General features: G+C 44.5%; 1 protein-coding gene across 2 annotated transcripts in view; it reads right to left on the bottom strand.

Moving 5' to 3' along the window:
* Window positions 1-362: 362 nt before the first annotated feature.
* LOC147612181 (uncharacterized) overlaps window positions 363-21,931 on the bottom strand; it is a 45,458-nt gene continuing 23,889 nt past the window's right edge. Inside the window, exons 6-14 of one of the 2 annotated variants that reach the window (XM_086784059.1) lie at window positions 16,609-16,678; window positions 15,970-16,025; window positions 11,142-11,192; window positions 10,175-10,279; window positions 10,019-10,063; window positions 9,764-9,860; window positions 1,153-1,352; window positions 979-1,071; window positions 363-895 (exon numbers count right to left, since the gene is read on the bottom strand). In XM_086784059.1, the coding sequence (XP_086640185.1) occupies window positions 728-895; window positions 979-1,071; window positions 1,153-1,352; window positions 9,764-9,860; window positions 10,019-10,063; window positions 10,175-10,279; window positions 11,142-11,192; window positions 15,970-16,025; window positions 16,609-16,678 (885 nt within the window). In that variant the 3' untranslated portion in view covers window positions 363-727. The remainder of the gene's footprint in view (window positions 896-978; window positions 1,072-1,152; window positions 1,353-9,763; window positions 9,861-10,018; window positions 10,064-10,174; window positions 10,280-11,141; window positions 11,193-15,969; window positions 16,026-16,608; window positions 16,679-21,931) is intronic. The other variant, XR_015263664.1, reaches the window with a different exon arrangement.

Raw genomic sequence — 21,931 nt, 5'->3', positions numbered from 1 at the left:
GGATCATTGTGGGGAAGCTATTCTCAAAACCCTCCATTGAAATTGACACCCAAACATTTTCGAGGGTGCAGCTCAAGGTCTCTTACATGGGTAGGGTCTCCTATGGGCACCATTTTTCTTGATCCCATCCAGAATGTAAATATTTGTGTTAAATGCCTTGACCAAAAGGAAAATTCTGGAAAGATGTGCTGCTGATTATACTCATCACTATTTTGTAGATTGGAACATTTTGAAAACCTATTCTCCTGTGGATTACAAAGTCATGGTAAGTTGTCTCCCTCAAGAACTCAAATCTTCTTATCCTTGCTTTGTTATAAGATTTAATGCTTATCAATCTTAACCATAGCAATACATTCTTGAAATTCAAGAACCTAAAACTTTTCCTTAAAAAAAATACACCCTATATTCCATCAATATGAGCAATAAGAAGAAACCCCCAAAATAGCGGGTATTCTTCCCTGAGATCAGCACGTACAAGTTGAAGTGAATGGCAAACAACAGCATTCTTTCCATGCAACAACACAGAAATTCCAAGCATATAATTGAGATACGAAAGCCCAAGTACGGTATAAATGAAGAGCTTGAGGCTTAAAGCTGACCATTCAGACCCAAAACCCAATAATAAAAAATTTATCCTCTGGAAACAGATGGACAAAAGCTGAACCACAAAGCAGGATGATTGAGGAGCTTGTATTCCAAAACTCTATTACAAACCAGTAAGACCTTGCTAATCATCATCCTCATCATCCATTCCATGGATCCTCTGGCGTCGTCTCGCAAAAACAGCTTTAAAAGCTTCTTGCTCTGCTCGTAATTGCTCAACAAACTTGTTGCTCCTCCTTAGCTCAGTCTCCAGAAGATTTTTATCAGCCCCCACAATCACGGGGTTGGAGATCTGGATTACACACTGTATCAGTTGCATACAGATAACTAACTCCACAATGCAACTTATTATTGAAAGCTGTTTTTAAGGCATACCCCATTATAGCCAGGACCAGGTCCAATGACAAGGGGAGCTCTTTTCTGCGAACCAGAACCAATTGAGAATCCTGTTGTACTACCCTTAACACCCTGCCAAGTACCAAACCAGATGTTGACTGTTCTCATGATGAAAGTCTACAAAGAAATAGAAGCTCTCAGACTGCCACTTACCTGGTTATCTGACCAATGTACAAACTTATCTTTTTTACCATACGTTGTCATTAGCCCTGATAGAGCATTGCCCGTACTTTTCCTTATATTACCACGCCCACTCCTGTGGTCCTCAGCACGCTTTAACGATTTTGGAGCAGTTGCAGGTTTCTCTGCAGGGTCACCCTTGTCCTCCCATCTATCCCCCAATATCGATTTCTCTGTAATGTTATCCATTTCAAAGATGAACTGGTTACAAACTCTCTCAATATAAACAAAATTATACTCATTACACCTAAATAGACTTGGGCAATGAAACTGAGTATTTTAAGCCTAAAATTATACCAAGGGGCAGCCGGCTTTTTCAGCAAATCAGTACTTACGCTATTAATGCAATTAAACACCTTAAACAATAGCCATGCACACAATAGCCAGTTATTGGGTCTTTCGAGGCCATCCCTTAAGGAAGTAGCGAAACCGTTCTCACGACCGAGACGGCGAAGCTAATGACAAAAGCGTTTCTCTGCTCAAGTCTCAGAGATGAGCATGCCCATCTCTGACCCCGGCTCGAAAAACAAAACAAAACAAATCCACCACAAGGAAAAATGTTCCACACTGGGGCCAAAACCCCCCGCCTGTCACGTGAATCCCGCACTTGGATGCCACGTATACATATATGTACAAATGGTGCAGGACCTGGGATGGTAAACTGGTCCCATGTGAGCCCAGTCCGGGACGAGTCAGCCAGGGATCCATCGTCCGAGGTCAGGTGTGCATTGTCCTACACAGGAGTCCAAGGTCAGGTGTGCACAATCCTGCACATGAAACAATGCTAGTCCGCGCTGTGAGTCTCCCTCTGGAATGATGACACTGATTCTATGTATCTGGTACGGTACTGGATGCCAGGTCATTGTGTAGGTAGTTAGGGTTTGCTTTTAGGAAAAGGGGCCAGCCCATAGGGCTACCCCGAGTCTTTGTGTGGGCATGGGGATAGTGTAAAACCACCCCCATGAGGGCCAGGAAGGCCCTAGCTGAACCCACCAGCCATGGAGGGGCTGTAGGACAGCCATAAGGGCAGGCTAGGGGAAGCCTACAGGCTGTACAGCAAGTTATGGCTGTAAGGGCAAGTTTGGGGCAGCCCATACAGGCCACCCACAGTCTAGATTCAGTGCCCGGCCCATCTAGAATCATGTGCTTGATGCCCAGCCAGTCATGAAATGATGCGCAGCTTTTTATGTGATCTATTCAGCATTTAATGCTGATTTTGCAGTCGTGGGCAGAAACTATGCTGGCTGCTTGGATTAGTGCTGGCTAACTGCTGTTTATGGAGTAGTATAAATAGTGAGCCCACAATCCCATTGTGTTATCTCACAATTCACCAAGTGCTCAAGCAAACAAGGGCCAGGACAGCCAAGAAGTTGCTAACGCAAAGGGGTGAAGGACTGCAGGTCAAGCGCAAAGATTTCTCAGCCAAGAAAGGTCAAGTTTTCTGTATTTTCTTTTCAAATTTACATCATTCTAATAAAGCAAATACACCATTCGTGGTGGGGGCCCTATAGAGGGTATTTGGGACCCAATACTGTGTCCTCTCCTCTCTCCCTCTCTCTCTCTATTTTCTGCACATCTTCATTCAGTTTGTGCGTTAATTCCATCACGAAAAGTGTACTGATTTCTGAGCATTGAAGTTACCAATCTCCCCCGAAGCTTCCGCATGTTACAGTGGTAACAGAGCCTACTTCAAGTGCAAAGATTCAGCAAAGAAACTAGAATTTTTTGGAGCTCGTGTGGTTGGTTTTCAGACGCCGGTGGACTACCCCTTTCGGAGTGACTCCTGTCCCTCGAAGGACAGTTGGTTTTCAGTCTCCGGAAGCCTCCGGAGGTCTCCCACACACATAGTTGATGGTCAGATTGCGCTCCGGAAAGGAAGTGCGCTTTCCTGCTATGGCAAGCTTCGACGACGAGAGAGACCAAGAACCTTGGGACCATAGTGCACCCTAGGCAGCCCAGCTAGGGCCCCAGGCTTGAGTGTTGCAGAGATGTTCCAGCAGATGATGTGAGCAATCGCAAACTAGCCGACCAAGTTGGAAGAGCAAAAGACGCAGATTATGGCTATGAAAGAACGCAACCGTTCTCCAGCGTCCCGTTTTCCATCTCCTCCTCCCTCTCATTCTGTATCCCAGATTCCAGATCCTCGACACAGGGACCCTCTCGCAGGGTCACAACCGCAGCCGAGCTCTTTGCTTGAGTTGCAGATGCATGCATTGAAGATCCGACAACGTGAAGACGAAGCCATGCGACGCGTGGAACACAAGCGTTACCTAGCAGCTTTGGACGCCATATTGACAACGGCGGCGCCCTCGAATCATTTTCCTGAGAAAATGAACTTCAGTAAGTATAATGGTAAACTCGACCCCACAACTCTTTATTCATGGTTGCATCAGTTTGAAGCTTACTTTGCCGCAGTTAGAAAGACAGATACTGACAGAGTAATCTTAGCTAGTTGGTACTTGGAAGGTGAGGCCAGTCCTTGGTGGACTCAGTGGGCTCATGCCCACACCAGCTTAGGTATAGCAGCTTATGTGTGGGACGAGTTTGTCCGCGACCTTATGCAGCGGTTTCTACCGCCCTACTACCTTGAGCGACTCAAAGACGAGTTCAAGGGAGCGCGTCAGAACGCGCAACCAGTCCTTCAGTTTGCCAATAGAATTTCGACTTTCTGTTTGCAATTAGGCTTATCTGATTCGGACAAGAAAGGACAGTTTTTGTATAGCCTTGACACGCAAATCCAATGGGAGGTGCGTATGTTTAGGCCAGCCACCTTCGAAGACGCACTTGCGCTTGCGCAGAGTGCAGAAATGAAGCATAATGGTGGCAAGCCCAAGACTTCCCAACCGGCTTCTCCCAAGGCTACTGCCTCGGGGGGCAAAGGCCAGAACCAGACAGGGTCTTCTCCAGGACAGCCCGGGAGCCTCTAGCTCCAAGAACTCGAACAATGCGTCTAAGCTTACTCCACACCAAAAAGCGGAGGCAGGCAAGACATGTGGCAAGTTGAGTGCTGAGGAGCTTTCTCATTACAAGAAGGAGAGTAGATGTTTCTTTTGTCATACAAAAGGATATACTTCTCGGGAGTGTCCTAAGAAGCCTCCAAAGCCCGCCGCCGCTACCTCCACAGCCTCCGTGGTGAGCTCAGCTCCCACACAGACCCCAGTGGCTGCCCCTAGTTCTTCAAATCCCGGTGCTTCAGTCGGAGCAATTATTAGCTGGGAGCTCGAAGATAAGCAGAAGGGCGCCCATGACCAGGAGTATGAGCGCAACGAATTGCTCAAGTCCTTTGGCTACATAGGTGGCCAGAGAGTCGTTGTCTTGCTTGAGAGCGACAGCACGGAGGATGTGGTCACGGAACACGCCGCTAGGCGTGCCCGTTTCGACCTGACTTCGGTGGACAAACAGGCTGAGGGTTTTAGCACAGGCATGACAACAAGCGTCAAGTATGAAGCTCTAGGTGCTAAGTTAGTTATTCAGGGCATAGAATTTGTGCGTAATTTTATGGTTGCCCCTCTTGTAGGAGCGGCAGACATAATTTTGGGTATTCAGTGGTTTCACAAGTTTCTTCCAGATGTCCAGTGGGACAAGCACACGTTCCAGATCAATTGAAATGTGTCAAACGCCCCAATGACCATTAAGTGTGAGCCTCGAATTCCGAACTTTCCGCTCATAAGCCACTTACAGGCTAAGCGAGCAGTGACATCAGATCCTTTGTGGGTATATGCCAGACATACTCCACCCACATAGACAAGTTTTCTGATCGCTCGACAGATCTCACCGATCTGCTAAAGAATGTGAAGACAAGAAGGCAAAAGATTCGAATGACTCCACGAGCGTTGGAGGCATTCAAGAACCTCAAGGTGGCTTTGTCACAAGCGCCTTGTTTAGCACTTGCCTCGTGGGACGAGCCATTTCACGTGATCACCGATGCGAGTAACATCGCAATTGGAGGTGTGTTACAACAGAATGGTCATCCAGTAGCTTACATGTCTCGTAAGTTACTGCCCGCAGAGAAAAATTACTCAGTCTACGTCGTGAACTCCTAGCAGTTATAGAAGCCTTGAAACATTGGAAACATTTTCTTTATGGCCATGACTTTGAGGTTCGCACTGACCATCAGGCATGCCAAGTGCAGAGTGCAGAGTGCAAAGTGATCGACAACATTGCTGGAGCCAGATATTCCAGCAATTAGATGGTATGATTGAGTACCTTCTAGGAAAGGCCAATCCAGTGGCCGATGCTTTGAGCAGGCAGAGACAAGTGACTTCAATTCAGACCACTAGACTCGATCTTGTTGGTACAGGACTAGATGACATGAAGCACACGTACGCGGATTCCGAGGAATTCGGTACACAGTGGGAACAAACATTGGATGCCACAGGACCATGCTACTTTCTGATACGCGATGGTAGGCTTTTCTACAAAGGCCGATTGTGTGTCATGAAGTCGTTCAGAGCAGCTCTTCTCCATGATGCCCATGACGCCATTACTCGTGGTCATAGGGGCATCAATTGACTCTGGAGAAATTGGAACGGAAATATTATTGGATAAAGATGAGGCGAGATGTGTTTACATATGTGCAAGTTACAACACTGTGATATTTGTCAAAAGGTGAAAACTCCTCGTGGAAAGAAGATAGGATTGTTACAACCCTTGCCAATTCCCGAGGGTCCTTTCCAAGATATTTCAATGGACTTTGTCACGAATCTGCCTCCCAATCCGAGTAAGCGTAATACGCAGTGCTTAACTATTATTGATAAATTTAGTAAATTTGTTATGCTTATTCCTTGCAGGGCCAATGTGAACGCCGAGGATGTTGCCCAGTTGTTTATTCAGCATTGGTATCCGATTGGCGGGATTCCTAGGACCATAGTGTCAGATCGAGATGCCAAGTTTGCCAGTCATTTTTGGAGGGCATTGTTTGATAACTTTGGTACTAAATTGAATTTTTCCAATGCATTCCACCCACAGACGGACGACCAAACAGAGATATACAACTAGTTGGCCTTTGATGTGCTGAAGTGTTATGTCCACGATCAGCAAGGTAAGTGGGAATCTTATTTGCCTTTAGTTCAAGCTGTTTTGAATGATTCTTTTTCTTCAGCTATTGGCAGGACTCCATATGAGGCAGCATTTGGAAGACCTTTCCAGTCATTGTTGACCAGGACCTCGTCTTCAGTACCTGAAGCGAACAGAGTGACGGAGTCTTACCAGGATATTTTAGAGTCAGTAAAAGACACATTGGCTAAAGCGCAAGAGGCCTACACTCGACAGGCCAATAAAGACAGAAGCGATATGAAGTTTTCGGAATATCTTCGGATTATGAGTCAAAGGTTGAAACAAGTGGGCAAGCGATGCCCAAAGTTGTCTTTCACCAGCTTCGGACCTTTTCCCATCCAGAAGAAGATTAATGAGGTGTCTATGCAGTTAAAGTTACATCCGAGTTGGACTATGCACAATGTGTTTCACGTCAGTTGGTTAAAGCCATATGCAAGTCCAATCCCTTCAAAAGTCAAAGACGAAGAGGAGCCAAATATTGTTGATGAAGCAGAAGTTATGGTTCCAGAACGGATCCTTCTGCACCGTTTCAAGCATGGCTCGGGCCGAAGACAAAAACAGTTCCTCACAAAGTTTCAGGACTGAGGGATCCACGAAGAGGTATGGCTCGACAAAGAGTTTTTCGAAGACTATCCGACGTTATTGACGGATTATTTGGAGGCTATACAACTTCCGTCAAGTTAAGCAGAAGGGGATGTCACGTGCATCCCGCACTTGGATGCCACGTAGACACATCTGCACAAACGGTACAGGACCTAGGATGGTAAACTGGTCCCATGTGAGCCCAGTCCGGGACAAGTCAGCCAGGGATCCATCTTAGTCGTCCGAGGTCAGGTGTGCATTGTCCTGCACAGGAGTCCAAGATCAGGTGTACACTGTCCTGCACATGAAACGGTGCCACTCCACGCTGTGAGTCTCCCTCTCGAATGATGACAGTGATTCTGTGTATCTTATACGGTATTGGATGCCAAGTCATTGTGCAGGTAGTTAGGGTTTGCTTTTAGGAAAAGGGGCCAGCCCATAGGGCTACCCCGAGTCTTTGTGTGGGCATGGGGATAGTGTAAAACCACCCCCATGAGGGCCAGGAAGGCCCTGGCTGAACCCACCAGCCATGGAGGGGCTATAGGACAGCCCTAAGGGCAGGCTAGGGGACGCCTACAAGCTGTACAACCAGTTATGGCTGTAAGGGCAAGTTTGGGGCAGCCCATACAGGCTGCCCAGTCCCCAAGGCAGTCTAGATTCAATGCCCAACCCATCTAGAATCATGCGCCCGATGCCCGGCCAGCCATGAAATGATGTGCAGCTTTTTATGTGATTTATTCAGCATTTAATGCTGATTTTGCAGTCGTGGGCAGAAACTATGCTGGCCGCCTGGATTAGTGCTAGCCGACTGCTGTTTATGGAGTAGTATAAATAGTGAGCCCACGATCCCATTGTGTTACCTCACAATTCACCAAGTGCTCAAGCAAACAAGAGCCACGACAGCCAAGAAGTTGCTAACGCAAAGGGGTGAAGGACTGCAGGTCAAGGGCAGAGATTTCTCAACCAAGAAAGGTCAAGTTTTTTGTATTTTCTTTTTAGATTTACATCATTCTAATAAAGCAAATACACCATTCGTTTGGTGGGGGCCCTGCAAAGGGTATTTGGGACCCAATATTGTGTCCTCTCCTCTCTCCCTCTCTCTCTCTATTTTTTGCACATCTTCATTCAGTTTGTGTGTTAATTCCGTCGCGAAAAGTGTGCTGATTTCTGAGCATTGAAGTTAACCGATCTCCCCCGAAGCTTCCGCATGTTACATCGCCCCCCAAGAGTACTACTTTGTATTACCCAAGAAGTATTTTTCCAATAGCAGCTATGAGTGCCTACGCTTTTCCCAAACTGGACATGGCCAAATAAACCAGTTGCAATCAAATATTTCCAAAAATACAATGATCTTCAAAGATGATCAAAATACCACATATCTTGATAGTCCAACCTGTTGTTGTTCAGTTAGGCTTTAATCCTAATGTGCAGTACTCAGCAAGATTTCATAATATAATGAAATAAAGGTCAATTATATAGCAATAACTTGACCATTATTAGCCCTTGGCTATAAGCTCTTAGCCAATCAAGACCTCATCTTGCTAGCATCCTTAGCCCACATGTTGACCCTCCAAGTCCCACCGCCTCCCAGCTAAGCCCATTACCTTAATCTTGGATTAACCCTACCCTAATCCTAGGTTAGTACACGTCACTAACCCTAACCCTAGGCTTGTCAGGACGTAACATTCTCCCCTCCTCCTATTCGGTTCAAGTCCTTGTGAATGCATAAGGAGACAAGCCTATGTAAGCGAATGCCTCCATAGCATCTACTCAAGTCTAATGCCTCTTACCTAGGCCAGTGTAAGACGACTCCTACAAAGACCCACTTACTTAATGTCAATCCAACTCTCATCCAAGAGCTAAATCCCAATAGGACATCCAATCTTATAAAGTGCAACAAGCTCTACCATAACAACCCTAGCATAGATCCACAGCACAACTCACATGTCATACCAAATGATGTCCTACATTAGTCGTCAGCAAACACTAATCCGCTTAATGCACAAACAAGTCATACTGCCATTCCAGCCAAAAAGATCTCCCATGTCCAATCCTCATCTAAGGCTGAATGGAGATTGTGTTTTTACATATAACCGGTACATACTCACGTCTACTTAAGGGCAAGCATAAGACTCCCCATCAATTTCTATGTATGTCCCATGTCCTCGAACAGCCTAAAGACAACGTACTGCATCCAGCTACTTTTTACCCCACCAAATTGCAATGAACTTAAGATTACAAAAGGTCCACACAATCCCATTCATAGAGATCCTAAAGCACAATGGTGATAGCATATCCCAACCCTAACGTCATGGGTTACACCCCATCGAACAAGTGAAAAATCCACATGACTCCAAAGTCTTGGAATCAAAATAACCCTATGGAATTTCGACCAAGCTCATCGAGAGAGTGTATGACATGTTGGTGCCTCGCACGTATAGTGTCATCAGAAAGAGAGGGCACAGTTCCTCCACATAGCTAGAGGACCTCGCCCTCAAAAATCCAAACCATCCTCTCAATAGCTTCATATGCAAGATATACTCCAAATACCATAGAGCGACACCACCACAAGAGAGACACAATGACACTATGGATAAGGTCTTTTTTAGTTTCCATGTTTTAAGGCCTTAGTTTATACACGAATCATATGTACCACATTCTTGTCCATTGGAACTTTTTAATAGAATCTCTCTTTTTCATTCTCTCTATATCTGCGTGTTATTTTTTGGGTGTTTTTGTGGGGGGTCCGGGGGAAGGCATGCACTTGTGTAGGCATTACACTTTTATTTGCAAAATGTGTCCACGAGAAGGATTGACAATGCCTACAAGGGAGTGCACACTGCATGCAAGAAGATGACCACTTGTCAAATCACCTCACCCCTTCAAAACAGACCAACAATGAACATCCGTCAAACCATAACAAACCAGAATAAGAGAGATCACAAACCTTTCATCTGAGAGCTTGACCCCAAGAGACGCTCTTGAGATAAATCCTCTTCCTCTTCCTCAAGGTCATGCTCCATATCATCTGCATCCATCTCAACCTGCAGAAAAAAAAAGGGGGGGGATCGTCTTAGTACAGTTTCAAGAGCCAAATAGAAAGTGAATTTGATGCTTAACAAGCACTGAAATTTCCTTTAAAACACACAACATGGCAAGATCTCAAAGCAGGAACCCCGTAAACTTCTTAAAGAAACCTCACCTCGATTATGTCTTGAGCACTCAAATCATCACCTCGAAATAAAGACTGCAAAGATGCATGAGTATGTAAAATGGTTCAGTTTTAAAGTCATAGTCATTAGCTTCATGTAATCCAAGGACAAAAGTTGCACCAGAAGGTTAACTTCTACAAGCATACCGACACATCGAGGCTCAGATAAAGTGGAGGTGTTGACTCCCAGCGGTCAGCCATAGACTGTATTTGTTGTACTGTAAAATTATGCACATTCCTTGCAGCACAGCCCTGCATTAAAGCATTATTCCCATAAGTGGAAAAAAAAAGTGTTCTGGTAAAGCAGCAAGCTGAGTCAAGAATCAAATAAACAGCTCAGTGATGACACTAAACTAGGGTTTATCGATGATGAGGCTTTATCAGGGCCTATACGACTTCAGGCTTCAAAAGCTTGATATACATTTGAGCTACAAATGGGAAAAACCAACTTGGCTCTTTTAATGGCATACATTGGAGCAATGTAAACATTTTTGTGCACAAATGGTAAGCACAAAAATGTCGGTTGTAATTCATGGGAAATGGGGATTTGGTGTACAATTTGTAAGCAACAAAAGGCCAATCTATTTTATGGGAAATTGGGGAGAGAGACAGAAAGGGGGGGGAGGGGGGGGGATGGGGATGGGGATGGGGCAAGAAACTCCATGTCAGCAAGCCAGATGCACAATAGGGGACAACTCCGAAGGGAGAGAAGAAGAGAAAGAGGAGAAACATATGTAGATGTACAAAAATAGTAGGCGGTACACAAGACTAAGGGGAAAGAAGATTGGAGAAAAGTAAAAACAATAAAGGGGGAAACACGCCATTTTGAAAATGGAAACAGCCAGACTGGTACATTTCAGGCCAATGGACCCCCTAAACAGGCCCAAGACCCCACATTTCAACCATTTTTCCCCATCTATGATGTCGATCTTTGCCTCACTACTTTGATTTATAAATACAGCTAGAGTGTCTTAAACTAATGCAGTACCATTCATTAGAGTCCATCAATAACATTGCAAGCTTACACTACAAGCAATAATGCTATAATGGAGGTCCACAAAGAGATGATATCATTTGTAAGCAATACAGTAGACTATGCTAAACCCAGACTTACCTTGACATCAGTGTAAGGAGCCTCAAGTACATATGCTTCATATCCGGATCTCTGTCCAAAGCAAACCAAGACATTTTTATTCAAAATACAATGCTGCAAGGGAAAAAAAAATGTGCTGCAGGAGTTAAACTGTGCATTTAAAGATTTTTAAAATCCAAATCTCTCCTATTTTATAAATTGATGTTAGCGTGCACGTGAAAGACAGCAGGGCATTAAATTTGAAAAAAGTGGTAATTTTCCGAAGGTAGATCAGCTGATTGCCCTTCTAGCTAGCTTAACTGTACAACAGTTGTACAAAATTTAGTGTGCTATATGGTCGTGTATGGTACAAGAACATGAAGTACCAAAAGTATATGGTGCATAAAATACATTAAACTTCTACGTAAAAACATAGGAAGAACATGGTTTATTCAATTTCTAATGTACATGATTTCAGAAATTAGAGCTACTGCCAAAGATTGGATGAATTCTAAAACTTCAGGCTGTATGAGAAAACAAAAAGAGTTTTAAGGTTAGAGAGAACCTCTTATGTTAGGTCTAAAATTCATACCAGCATTCTTTTACAAAAATAATGAAATTGGGGCTTTTAAGTTGGGCGGAGAGGTTGGGGCTTTCAAAATAGAAAATAATAACATGCAAGTGATGTGAACAAGCATACAAAGCATTGAACCGGTGGAAAAAAAACACAATGCATTAGCCAAAGGACAGATAAGCACATGGGTGCAGCACATACTTAACCATACTGCCTGTATGGCCAAAAGACAGATAAGTACTTAGGTACAGCAAATACTTAACCATACTGCCTGTACCATATACAAGGGTTGAGTACAAGTGCTGAAACAATTTAATGTTTTCAAGTGAAGAAAGATTTAGCCTCGAGCATACTTTAAGGCCACGCCAGAAGCTATAAGTACTTCATATACTCTCCTCAATATTTTTACTCTTGTGCAAACAGCTTCAACATTGTAAATAACAAAAGACAGTTACAAGTTAAACTTCAGAGGATTTCACTACTTCTACATACCCAAACCCTCTTATCATTGAGAAAATGTTGAGTTGGTTCTTTAAAAAGATATGAAGTTTCATCGCAAAGAAACAAGCTAACCTAATCACTCAAAAAAAAATGTGTGGACTAAATGTCGTAGCTTCAATGCTGAAATCATATATAAAAGCCCTTCTTTCATAACACCAATAAGTATGTTTTGATACATATTACATTAACTGAACCTTTACCAAACACAAACCTTTACGGTATCCATTCTTATCATTTGAGAAAATGTTGAGCTGGTTCTCTAAAAAGATTTTAACTTTCGTCACAAAGAAACATGTTAAACTAATCACTTGAAAAAAAAAATGTGTGGACTAAATGTCGTAGCTTCAATGCTGAAATTGTATGTAAAAGCCCTACCTTTACTGTTTACACCACACACTTCTATTCATAACACCAATAAGTTTTGATACATATTACATTAACTGAACCTTTATCAAACACAAACCTTTATGGTATCCATGTCACCAAACTCTGGCTCTAAGTGTTCGCATATGGGCAAACTTACACAAAACAATATACAAAGCATTATACAAACAAAATCTACATTTCATGCACAAAGGGAATCTCCATTTATACAAACACATCATGCAAGCTTATACATTCTGCCCTGTCATGTTAAATTTCAAGAGAGTCCACTTACCTCATTTGCCAAGGGGGATTCTACTGTTTTATTTTTTTAAGAGAGCAGGGAAGGGTGCACAAATGCAGCAAATTTATTTGGAGTCCCAAGGCCTTCCCTGCAACACCCATCTTGGGCGTACCACCACGTGGGAGCTGGGCATAGTTGCCAAGCAGAACATTTCAAAATCATTTTATACCTTTCTGAAACGCTTCAAAAATGTTTTGTATAGGTCCCAGAAAAACCCCCAATTTTGGCCCTAATATATATATTTACAAAACCTATTGTGGGTGTACCACCTGCACCACCCATTGTGGGCGTACCACATGTGGGAGTTGGGCAAAGTTGCCAAGCAGAACATTTGAAAACCATTTTATACCTTTCTGAAACGCTTCAAAAATGTTTTGTACAGGTCCCAGAAAAAACCCCAATTTTGGCCCTCGTACATTTACAAAACACAAAAGGCATCTTTTGTGTCACATGCACCAACTGCACTAGGGTGCCACGTGGACATATCTTTTGTTTAAAGAAGAGCACTGAGCATTTTGTCAGCCCTAGTCCAGGGACCAGTCACCACCTGTCATCAGGATAGACCAAGATAAGGCCAGACAGTCTGTCAGTCAGTATACTATCCCACACATTTGTGTAACTCATTTGCAATTATAGTCTATGCAAGTGGCCAGGAAGCTTATTCTAAGAGCCAAGTGCCCAGAGCAAGTGTGGACAATTTACACATAAAACAAAAGTATTTGGACAGCCGAAAACAGATGCCAGGCAGCATGGGCAGCCTTCAGGGCAGAAAAGGGCAGTCCTAAACAAGCTAGGCAGGGCACTGTGCATGTTGGGATGCTGTCAAGCAGCAGGCTGGGCTCGGCAGGCAGCAAACGCACATGACGTAGCAACCAGGAGAGGGTCGTGGGCTGGTTGGCCAGCAAGTCAAACACGCCGACCCCAGGAAGGGGACACAAGGTGCCCTATATAAGGCCACTTCCCCTCCCACTTGCTCATCTTTCAGATCTGCAAGTGCAAGCATCTACAGGCAAGCGTCAAGCAACAGATCACCTTCAGAAGTGGCCCAGAACCAGCCAAGGAACAGCATAGAGTATCTGGATCTTCCCCAACTCAACAGGCAGCCTGCTCAAAGCACAACCAGCCCAGGTGAGTAAGTTCTGCCTCCTATTCAGCCTGGAGTGCAGCCCAAGCTCACTTCCACACAAATCGATTCACACACTCGGCACCAACTCCGGCGCAAGCTTTGTACTCTCTACAAATCCAACAATATAGGCAAATACACCACAAGGTGGGATCCCTTTAAGTGGTTTATTGGGACCCAATCACATGTACTGTCTCCTCTCTCCCAGGCTCTCTTCATTGACTAAAGTTAATGCATCTAAGTACATAATCGCACACCTTCATCAGGGGCTTCCGCAAACGTGTACCATAAACTTACAACCTCAAACATTAACAGAGAACACCCAAGTTTGAAGTGCTGCAATTTCTGCGCACAAATCAGCACGACCCGTGAACTGCAACATGCAAACTGAGATGCAGGTACATCTTTTTTGGTGTCCGAGACCGACCACTATAAACTGAGGCCCTCAAAAAAAAATAAAAGAGGGAATGGAAAAACTTTGGTATGAAACTTTCAAAATATTTTGTTAGTATGAAACACATTTCATTGCAACTATGGAGCTGGGAGGAGATTTGTTCTCCAGCACCGACAATATGGGCATAATCACTAGCACCAGGTGGGCAAAACAACATACTTGAAATCTATCCCCACACCGTACATGAACATTAAGACCTTTTTGCCAACCTTATGTCTATCATTTCAAAACCCTGACAAAGCATCAAAAGCACTACCTTCTTATCCAAAACCATATAGCAAGGCAAGTGACTGATTAGAAACTCTTTTATTCAGAAAAATCACTGGCTGTATCATAAATGTTTATCGCCCTTCTTTTTTACTTTTTCCCACATTGAGATCCTGGTTGAGCTCTTGCTATTTAGACGGTATCGCTGCCCATCCACAGGCGCAGGGTGTCTATCAGCTGCAGTAAGATAGGATCAAACCCAAGACCTCCTGCTCGAGGAGCTGCCGATCAATGACCAACTTGCCTACACGCCACGGACGTTCAAGGCCCTTCCACTAATTGAATTCTTCAAATCAAATCATGGGGTTGTTAAAACATGTATAAAATTGAAGTTCAAGGATACATTTCCTCTTTTGAAGCATGTAGGCTACCTTGACTCAAGAAGCTTGCCATGACTGTTCCTATAATACCATTTGCTGTACTTCTCAGACAAATAGTATTTACAATTCATCTCTTCAATCAGAGAGTACAAATGACTCCCAGACATTGACTGCATGCTTTCTTAAACATCATCAAACCAGAAAACCAAATCCTAGGTTTAGTACTTCTTGTCACTTCACCAAATCAACTCCACTTCCTTTGGCATGATCGAGTTTAAAGACGTCCAAGTGTTAGAAATCAATGTGCCATGCTTAGTATGTTGTGTCAGGTGTCCCAGCTGCTCAAACATGCCTGCTCCTCATAAAGGAAGCCTTACAAATACGAGCTAGCCTCAGGCAGAACATACTGAGGGTTGAGCATTGATTTCTAACACCCCCCTCCCTGCCCTTTTCAATGTCAACCTCATGGTGAACATTACCACATGACCCACTCACATGTGAACCCAAAAGCAAGGGTGGAGCATTGACTTCCAACACTGAGTGACACTACAAAATGAAGCTGCATTTCACAATGGCATTAGAATTAAAATTGCACTGGTGTGCAACCCAGTGAGAATATCCTGCAGCTCTACTGCAGTCTAAAACTACTGCCCCGAGACTCTGTTTCCAAACCTACATAGTGCTCCATTCAAACAAGGGATGGCCGAATAACTTGCATATTCAAAACAAGCTTACAAATGAAAAGATCATCCAAAACTACTTGAATGAAAAAAATCATGAGAAATGACACTTAAACTCAAGCCCCTTCTTTCTGGGCAAATTTAGGGGCCAGCCAAGCATTCAAAATGAGCTGCAGCCTACGTAGAGCCATGGGTATTAGCCCATGTAAGCTAAAAACAAAGGAAACAGGCATAGACATGCAATCAAGCAGCATACTCAATTCATGAAAGGCAAGATAATATACCTTGGCAATTGCCCAAAATTGTGCAAAATCAGCTATCAGCACATTGCGGTCATCCACTAAGATGAGGCCCACATGCCAGAGAAACCAAGACGGTCAATATTCCGAGCAGCACTGCATCCGTGGTTAGCCCAAAGAAAAATTCGGAGGAAACTGTTCCCTGTGATTACAATTGCCTACTAGCAGATACTATAACGGCACTGGCATATGCATTAAAAATCTGACATAAATTTGTAGTGTGTACCACCACGCATGTACATGTGCATATGCATATGCATGTTGAGCATAGGCATATGCATACGTGTGCACATGGCTCTGGTATGCACAGGACATCATATTGCTCTATTTGACATTAGAAAGTTGTAACACACCTTCTCTACTAGTCAATATGTCCCAACAAAGAAACACGCAGAAACAAACAAACGATTCGTAACAAAACCACATGCATGCATGGCTACCAAAGTCAACTGAACTAAGGAGCATGAGGTAGCAAACAAAATTTCCACTTATTAACTAGCAAGATCATCAATGGTTGAAAAGGCAGAGAACCTTCAAACCTCCATAGCACCCCCCCTCCCCCCCCCCCAAAAAAAGAAAAAAAAACGCATAAATGATGCTAAAACCTGACATGAAGATCCATACCAATGGCAAACTTGAACATCCCCTCCTCCAATGTCTTTCTAAAAGCTTTTAGCATGCTAGCACGGTAAGCCTGTCAAGAGTCAGTATTGTTAGATTGATCACCAGCATTGACTAGTCACTACAATGACTCTATTCCACTTGAGCATCCAAGTGAAAACTTAGAATAGCTCAATAACAAAAACATGATTACATAAGAGCTGGAGTTTTAGAACATGGAAAGATTGCAAGCATCACACACACACACACCAAAGTAACACGCCAAAGTAAGACTCCTAAAAACCAAAACCTTCTTCCAAACAATTGTTCTTCTAATATTACTATATGCCCAATTATAATTACTATCTTTGAATAGTTTGAATCCCTCTTTACTTACAACTGCCCCTTTGAAAGATTGCACTTTGATACTTTAAAAATGGAAGTGTGAGAACAAGAAATATGATGATTTGATGAAGGGCATACAAGTGTTCCGAATAGAATGACAATGGCCACCACCTTTTGATGGTGCAGAGCTTAGTCCCCAAAAACTAACACCTCTTCAACTTCAATGACCACTAGGGCCTAGCAAATTAAAGGTCCCAATCTTATCATATGAATTTCCCAAGCTAACACTTCAAGAAAGGCCTGAATATGCATCAAGCTCATGTTTCCCCCAGTAAGGCAACCAACGTACCAACTAAGTACAATCACATCCAAGCATGTGACCTTCCCCAACCTTGCTTTGGGGATGTATATGTTAGCAGTCATCTCCTGTCTGTACATTACACACTAGGGCCTCTATTGTGGGTGTGCCCGCCCATGTAGGTAGTTCTCCATTTTTCCTTGTATTTTCCCGTTTCCAATGGATGTGGGGCTGTAGTGTGCCGGCTGGCTGATTTCAGACCTGGCTGACTGGATGTGTTGCTACCCAACCTTTGTCAATGCTGGCCGACTGTGATTTTCCTGGCCGACTGCCTTTTTTTCTGGTCGTGAGCATTCAGGGCTGCTGTCGGCCTGTTTTGGGCTGGCCGACCAGCAGCCCAGGGCCATGTATATGTGGTCCTGCCCCCCACACTTTTTGCACATCGTGTATCGGATCTTGTGTATAGAGCAAAGTTTCTGCAGCTTCTCTCTCTATTCTGCGTTTTGCTCTCTACAGCAGTTGTCTTTCATTTCCGCTGTGCATTCTAACATGGTATCAGAGCCCCAAGTGGCTTGAAGCTTGGAGACAGTGGGACATGAGAGTTTGCTGATTTGTGGTGCTGATTGGAGATTGCTTGGGCTGTTCGGGACTTGGAGATCAGGTAAAAGGCAGCCATCACCGTTGGACAGCCACCTTGCATACTATTTGCAGCCTCTTCTTCATTCTTTTTTCCCACCCACCCTCCCTTCACAAGACCTTGTGAACCCTTGAGATGGGAGACTTGCTTGACCCTCTACCAGGAAAGAACGGGAGGCTCAGGCACAGTTGTGGGGTCGTGTCAATGCCCGTTTGCATTCTTTCATCTTCCTTAATTGCACACCACAGATGATTAATCATATCAAACATATGACACTGAGCAGAGGGATTTGGCGACATTTGGCTTCTCTCTATAACAGGGTATCACCCATGAAGCAGATCTCCTTGGAAGTGCAGATGCATGTGCTGAATCCTGCAAAGTCTTTGACGATTCGGGAGCACATCAACAAGTTGCAAGCTCTTCAGCAGGAGGTTCTTTAGGCTGGGAAGGAGATATCTTCAGAGGACATGGCCATCACTTTGTTGTCTCAATTGCCCTCTCAGTACTCAGCATTTTACTCCTCTTTGATCACCAGAGGCAGGCTCAACACCATCACATGGGAGGAGCTTGTGCCTATGGTCTTGGACCAAGAAGAGCGTTTTATGAACCCTCCATAGGGCGGAGGTTTTGAGGCCTTGACTGGCAAACGGTCGAAAGGCCGTAACAACAATAACAATAAGGGCAAAGGGAAGTCTTCATTGGAGAAGTCTTCTAAGAAGAAGCCCGACTCAGACCGTGATAAATTGAAGGCCGAGCGGACCTGCAACGATTGCGGCGAGAAAGGCCACTATTGGAGAAAATGTCCTAAGCGGAGTATCGCTAAGTGTGCTGATTCTTCAGCTTCAAGTGCAAAGACACCAACCTTTGTGCACTTGGAGATTTTGGACACAGATGCTTCATCTTCTCTGAGCGAGGAGGCAGTTGGTTTCACCGCCAGGGATACTCGGGAGTGGATTCTCGATAGTGGTGCTTCCAGGCACATGACTCCTTCCCGAGAGTTTTTACAAGATCTTAAATGGCAGTCAAGTCGCATTTTCATTGGCAACAATTCCACTATACCGATTCACAGTGAGGGCATGATGGAGATCATTCCCGATGGCAGAGGAGGGAAGCATTCCTCTCGTGTTCTTTACGTCCCCCCACTTGGTTTTCATCTATTGTCAATGCATGAGGTTTACAAGATTGGCTTCCGGGTGGAGTTTGAGGAGCATTCTGTTGCTCTACGGGATAGAGAAACAGGCCAGGTTGTATAAGAAGGCGGAGTGGAGAACGGTATTTGCAAACTCTTAACACTCTCCTCTCTGACAGGCACTCAGATCGGTGACTTGTGGCACTTCCGTTTTGGCCACTTGAATGTGGATGCGCTACGGCGGGCTTTCCGAGGCCAGTTGGTGGATGGCTTGCCAGATGTTGGCAGCAGGCAAGGACACTGTAGTTCTTGCATTCGTAGTAAGCAACACAAGGAATCTTTTCCGAAGCAAGCTTCTAGGCGGTCTTCGAAACCTTTGGAGTTGATACACACTGACTTGTGTGGACCTATGCAGACCCCATCCTTGGGAGGTTCTTTGTACTTTATGCTGCTTGTTGATAATTTTAGCAGATTCACATGGGTTTATTTCCTTTCCCAAAAGGACCAAGCTTTTGCTCGGTTCAAGGAGTGGCATGTTATGGTGGAGAAGAAATCTAGATTGTAGATAAAGACTCTTTGGGCTGATAAAGGAGGAGAGTTCTCTTCTAATGCGTTTGTGCGGTTTTGTGCGGAACATGGCATCAAGTGGGAGCTCGCCAATACAGCTTCGCCTTCAGAGAATGGAGTGGTTGAGCGAAAGAACCGGACTGTGGTGGAGATGGCAAGGACAATGCTGGAGCATTGTAATCTTCCTCGTCCACTTTGGGGAGAGGCTGTGGCTACGGCTGTCCAAATCCTCAACCAATCTCCAACAACTTCAGTACCCAAGATGACTCCATTTGAGGCTTATTTTGGCAGGAAACCAAATGTCTCCCATTTTCGTGTGTTTGGGAGTGATGCCTATGTTTACATTCCAAAGAAGCAAAGGGGGAAGCTTGACTCGAAGTCCCAAAAGCTTGTATTTGTGGGATATAACTCTCTTTCCAAAGGATACAGGTTGTATGAACCGGAGCGGAACGAGGTTGTTGTCAACACAGATGTTGTCTTTGATGAGCATGTTCCAGCTTCCACTCTTGATGAGCCGCCACTTCTTGGAGACCCAGATGAGACTGAGGATGACTCCCAGTCTATTGTTCCAGCTGGACAGCCTCGGTCAGTTGTTGAGGTTGAGTCCGAGGCTAGAGATGAGCCCCAGCAACAACAGGAGGCTCCGCGTTCTGTTCGAGTACCAAGGTGGTTGTTAGACGCCCTTCAAGAGTCAGGTGTTACGGAGCTTCCCTCCGAGTGGACCACAGAGGACGGACCTTGAAGATCACACAACGTTTGTGGCAAAAGCCATTCAGCGGAGCTCTTACAAGTAAACTATGCTTTGATGTCTCATATCATGCGGGACAAAGAGCCCACTTCCGTGAAGGAAGCTCTTTCTCAAGATACTTGAAGGAAAGTCATGCAAGTGGAACTGGATGCCATAGAGAACAATAACACTTGGGAGTTGGTTCCAAGGCCATCAAAACAGTCAGTCATTGGTATCAAGTGGGTCTTTAAGACCAAGTATACGTCTAATGGGTCGATGGACAAGCACAAAGCCAAACTTGTGGCTAAGGGTTATGCTTAGCGACCTGACATCGACTATGAGGATACCTTTGCACCGACAAGGAGGATGACCACAATTCGGACCGTTCTTGCCCTTGCCTCTTCTTAGCGGTGGCCCATATATTAGATGCATGTAAAATCCGTGTTTCTTAATGGTGACTTGCAGGAGGAGGTGTATGTTGAGCAGCCTCCAGGCTTTGAGGTTCCAGGATCAAAGGGGATGGTTTACAGATTGCGGAAGACCTTGTATGGTCTTAAGCAAGCTCCCAAGGCTTGGAATCAGAAGATTGATTCCTTCTTTCTTATGGACTGGATTTCAGACATCAGTTGCAAATCCTAACTTGTATCTCTTTCAGGAACGCGGTTTGGTCACGTTGATTATCCTTTATGTGGATGATCCCATTCTCACTGGCGGTCATGTGGAACACATAGTAGTGACGAAGGCTACCTTGTCAAAGGAGCTTGAGATGACCGACTTAAGCTTACTCCATTTCTTTTTGGGATTGGAAATTTGGCAGACCCAGAGAGGGTTCTTTGTCTCTCAGCAGCAGTATGTTCATGAGTTGCTTGAGACCTTTGGGATTGAACTACAAGCCTATCACTTTACCAATGGACCCGAACACGAAGCTTACAGTGAATGATCCTTGTGAGCAGGTTGATGCCTCTTTGTATCAGAAGCTCGTTGGTTCATTGATTTGGTTGTTGAACACCAGATTGGACTTGAGTTTTCCCATGGGATTGTTGAGCTCATTCTTGCAGACGCCTTTAAAGACTCATTGGGACGTAGGATTGCGGATCTTGCAGTATCTGCAGGGTACGAATGACACTAGAGGAGGAACGACGAATGGAGTCCGACTCCAAGGCTAGAGTGACTCAGATTGGGGAGGAGATCCAGACTCGAGGAGATCTACATCAGGCTATGGTTTTACCCTCGGCTCAGGAGCTATTTCATGAAGTAGCAAGAGACAGCCAACTATTGCCTTGTCGTCTACAAAGGCAAAGTACAGGACTGCTTGTAATGCTGCTTGCAAGGTTGTGCAATTACGGAGGTTGCTTGGCGAGATTGGGTTTCCACAAAAGGAGCCCACAGTCATCCAATGCGATAACCAGAGTTGTATCGCTATTGCTCGGAACCTGATCTTCCATGCCCAGACCATGCACATAGAGATACAATATCACTTTGTTCATGAGAAGATTTTGGCTGGTGACATCTTGCTTGTTTATTGTTCAACGGAGGACAATGCTGCGGAGCTCTTCATGAAGTCTCTACCTCAGGCTATGCTCCAGCAGCACTCCAACTCACTGGGGTTGGTTCCACATCCAAGAGCTGAGAGGGGGTGTTAGC

The sequence above is a fragment of the Cibotium barometz genome, chromosome 46 (genome assembly GCF_041138505.1).
Source record: "Cibotium barometz isolate CiBa-2024 chromosome 46, ASM4113850v1, whole genome shotgun sequence".
NCBI classification, from domain to species: Eukaryota; Viridiplantae; Streptophyta; class Polypodiopsida; order Cyatheales; family Cibotiaceae; genus Cibotium; species Cibotium barometz.
This window is presented reverse-complemented; position numbering and strand designations above follow the sequence as displayed.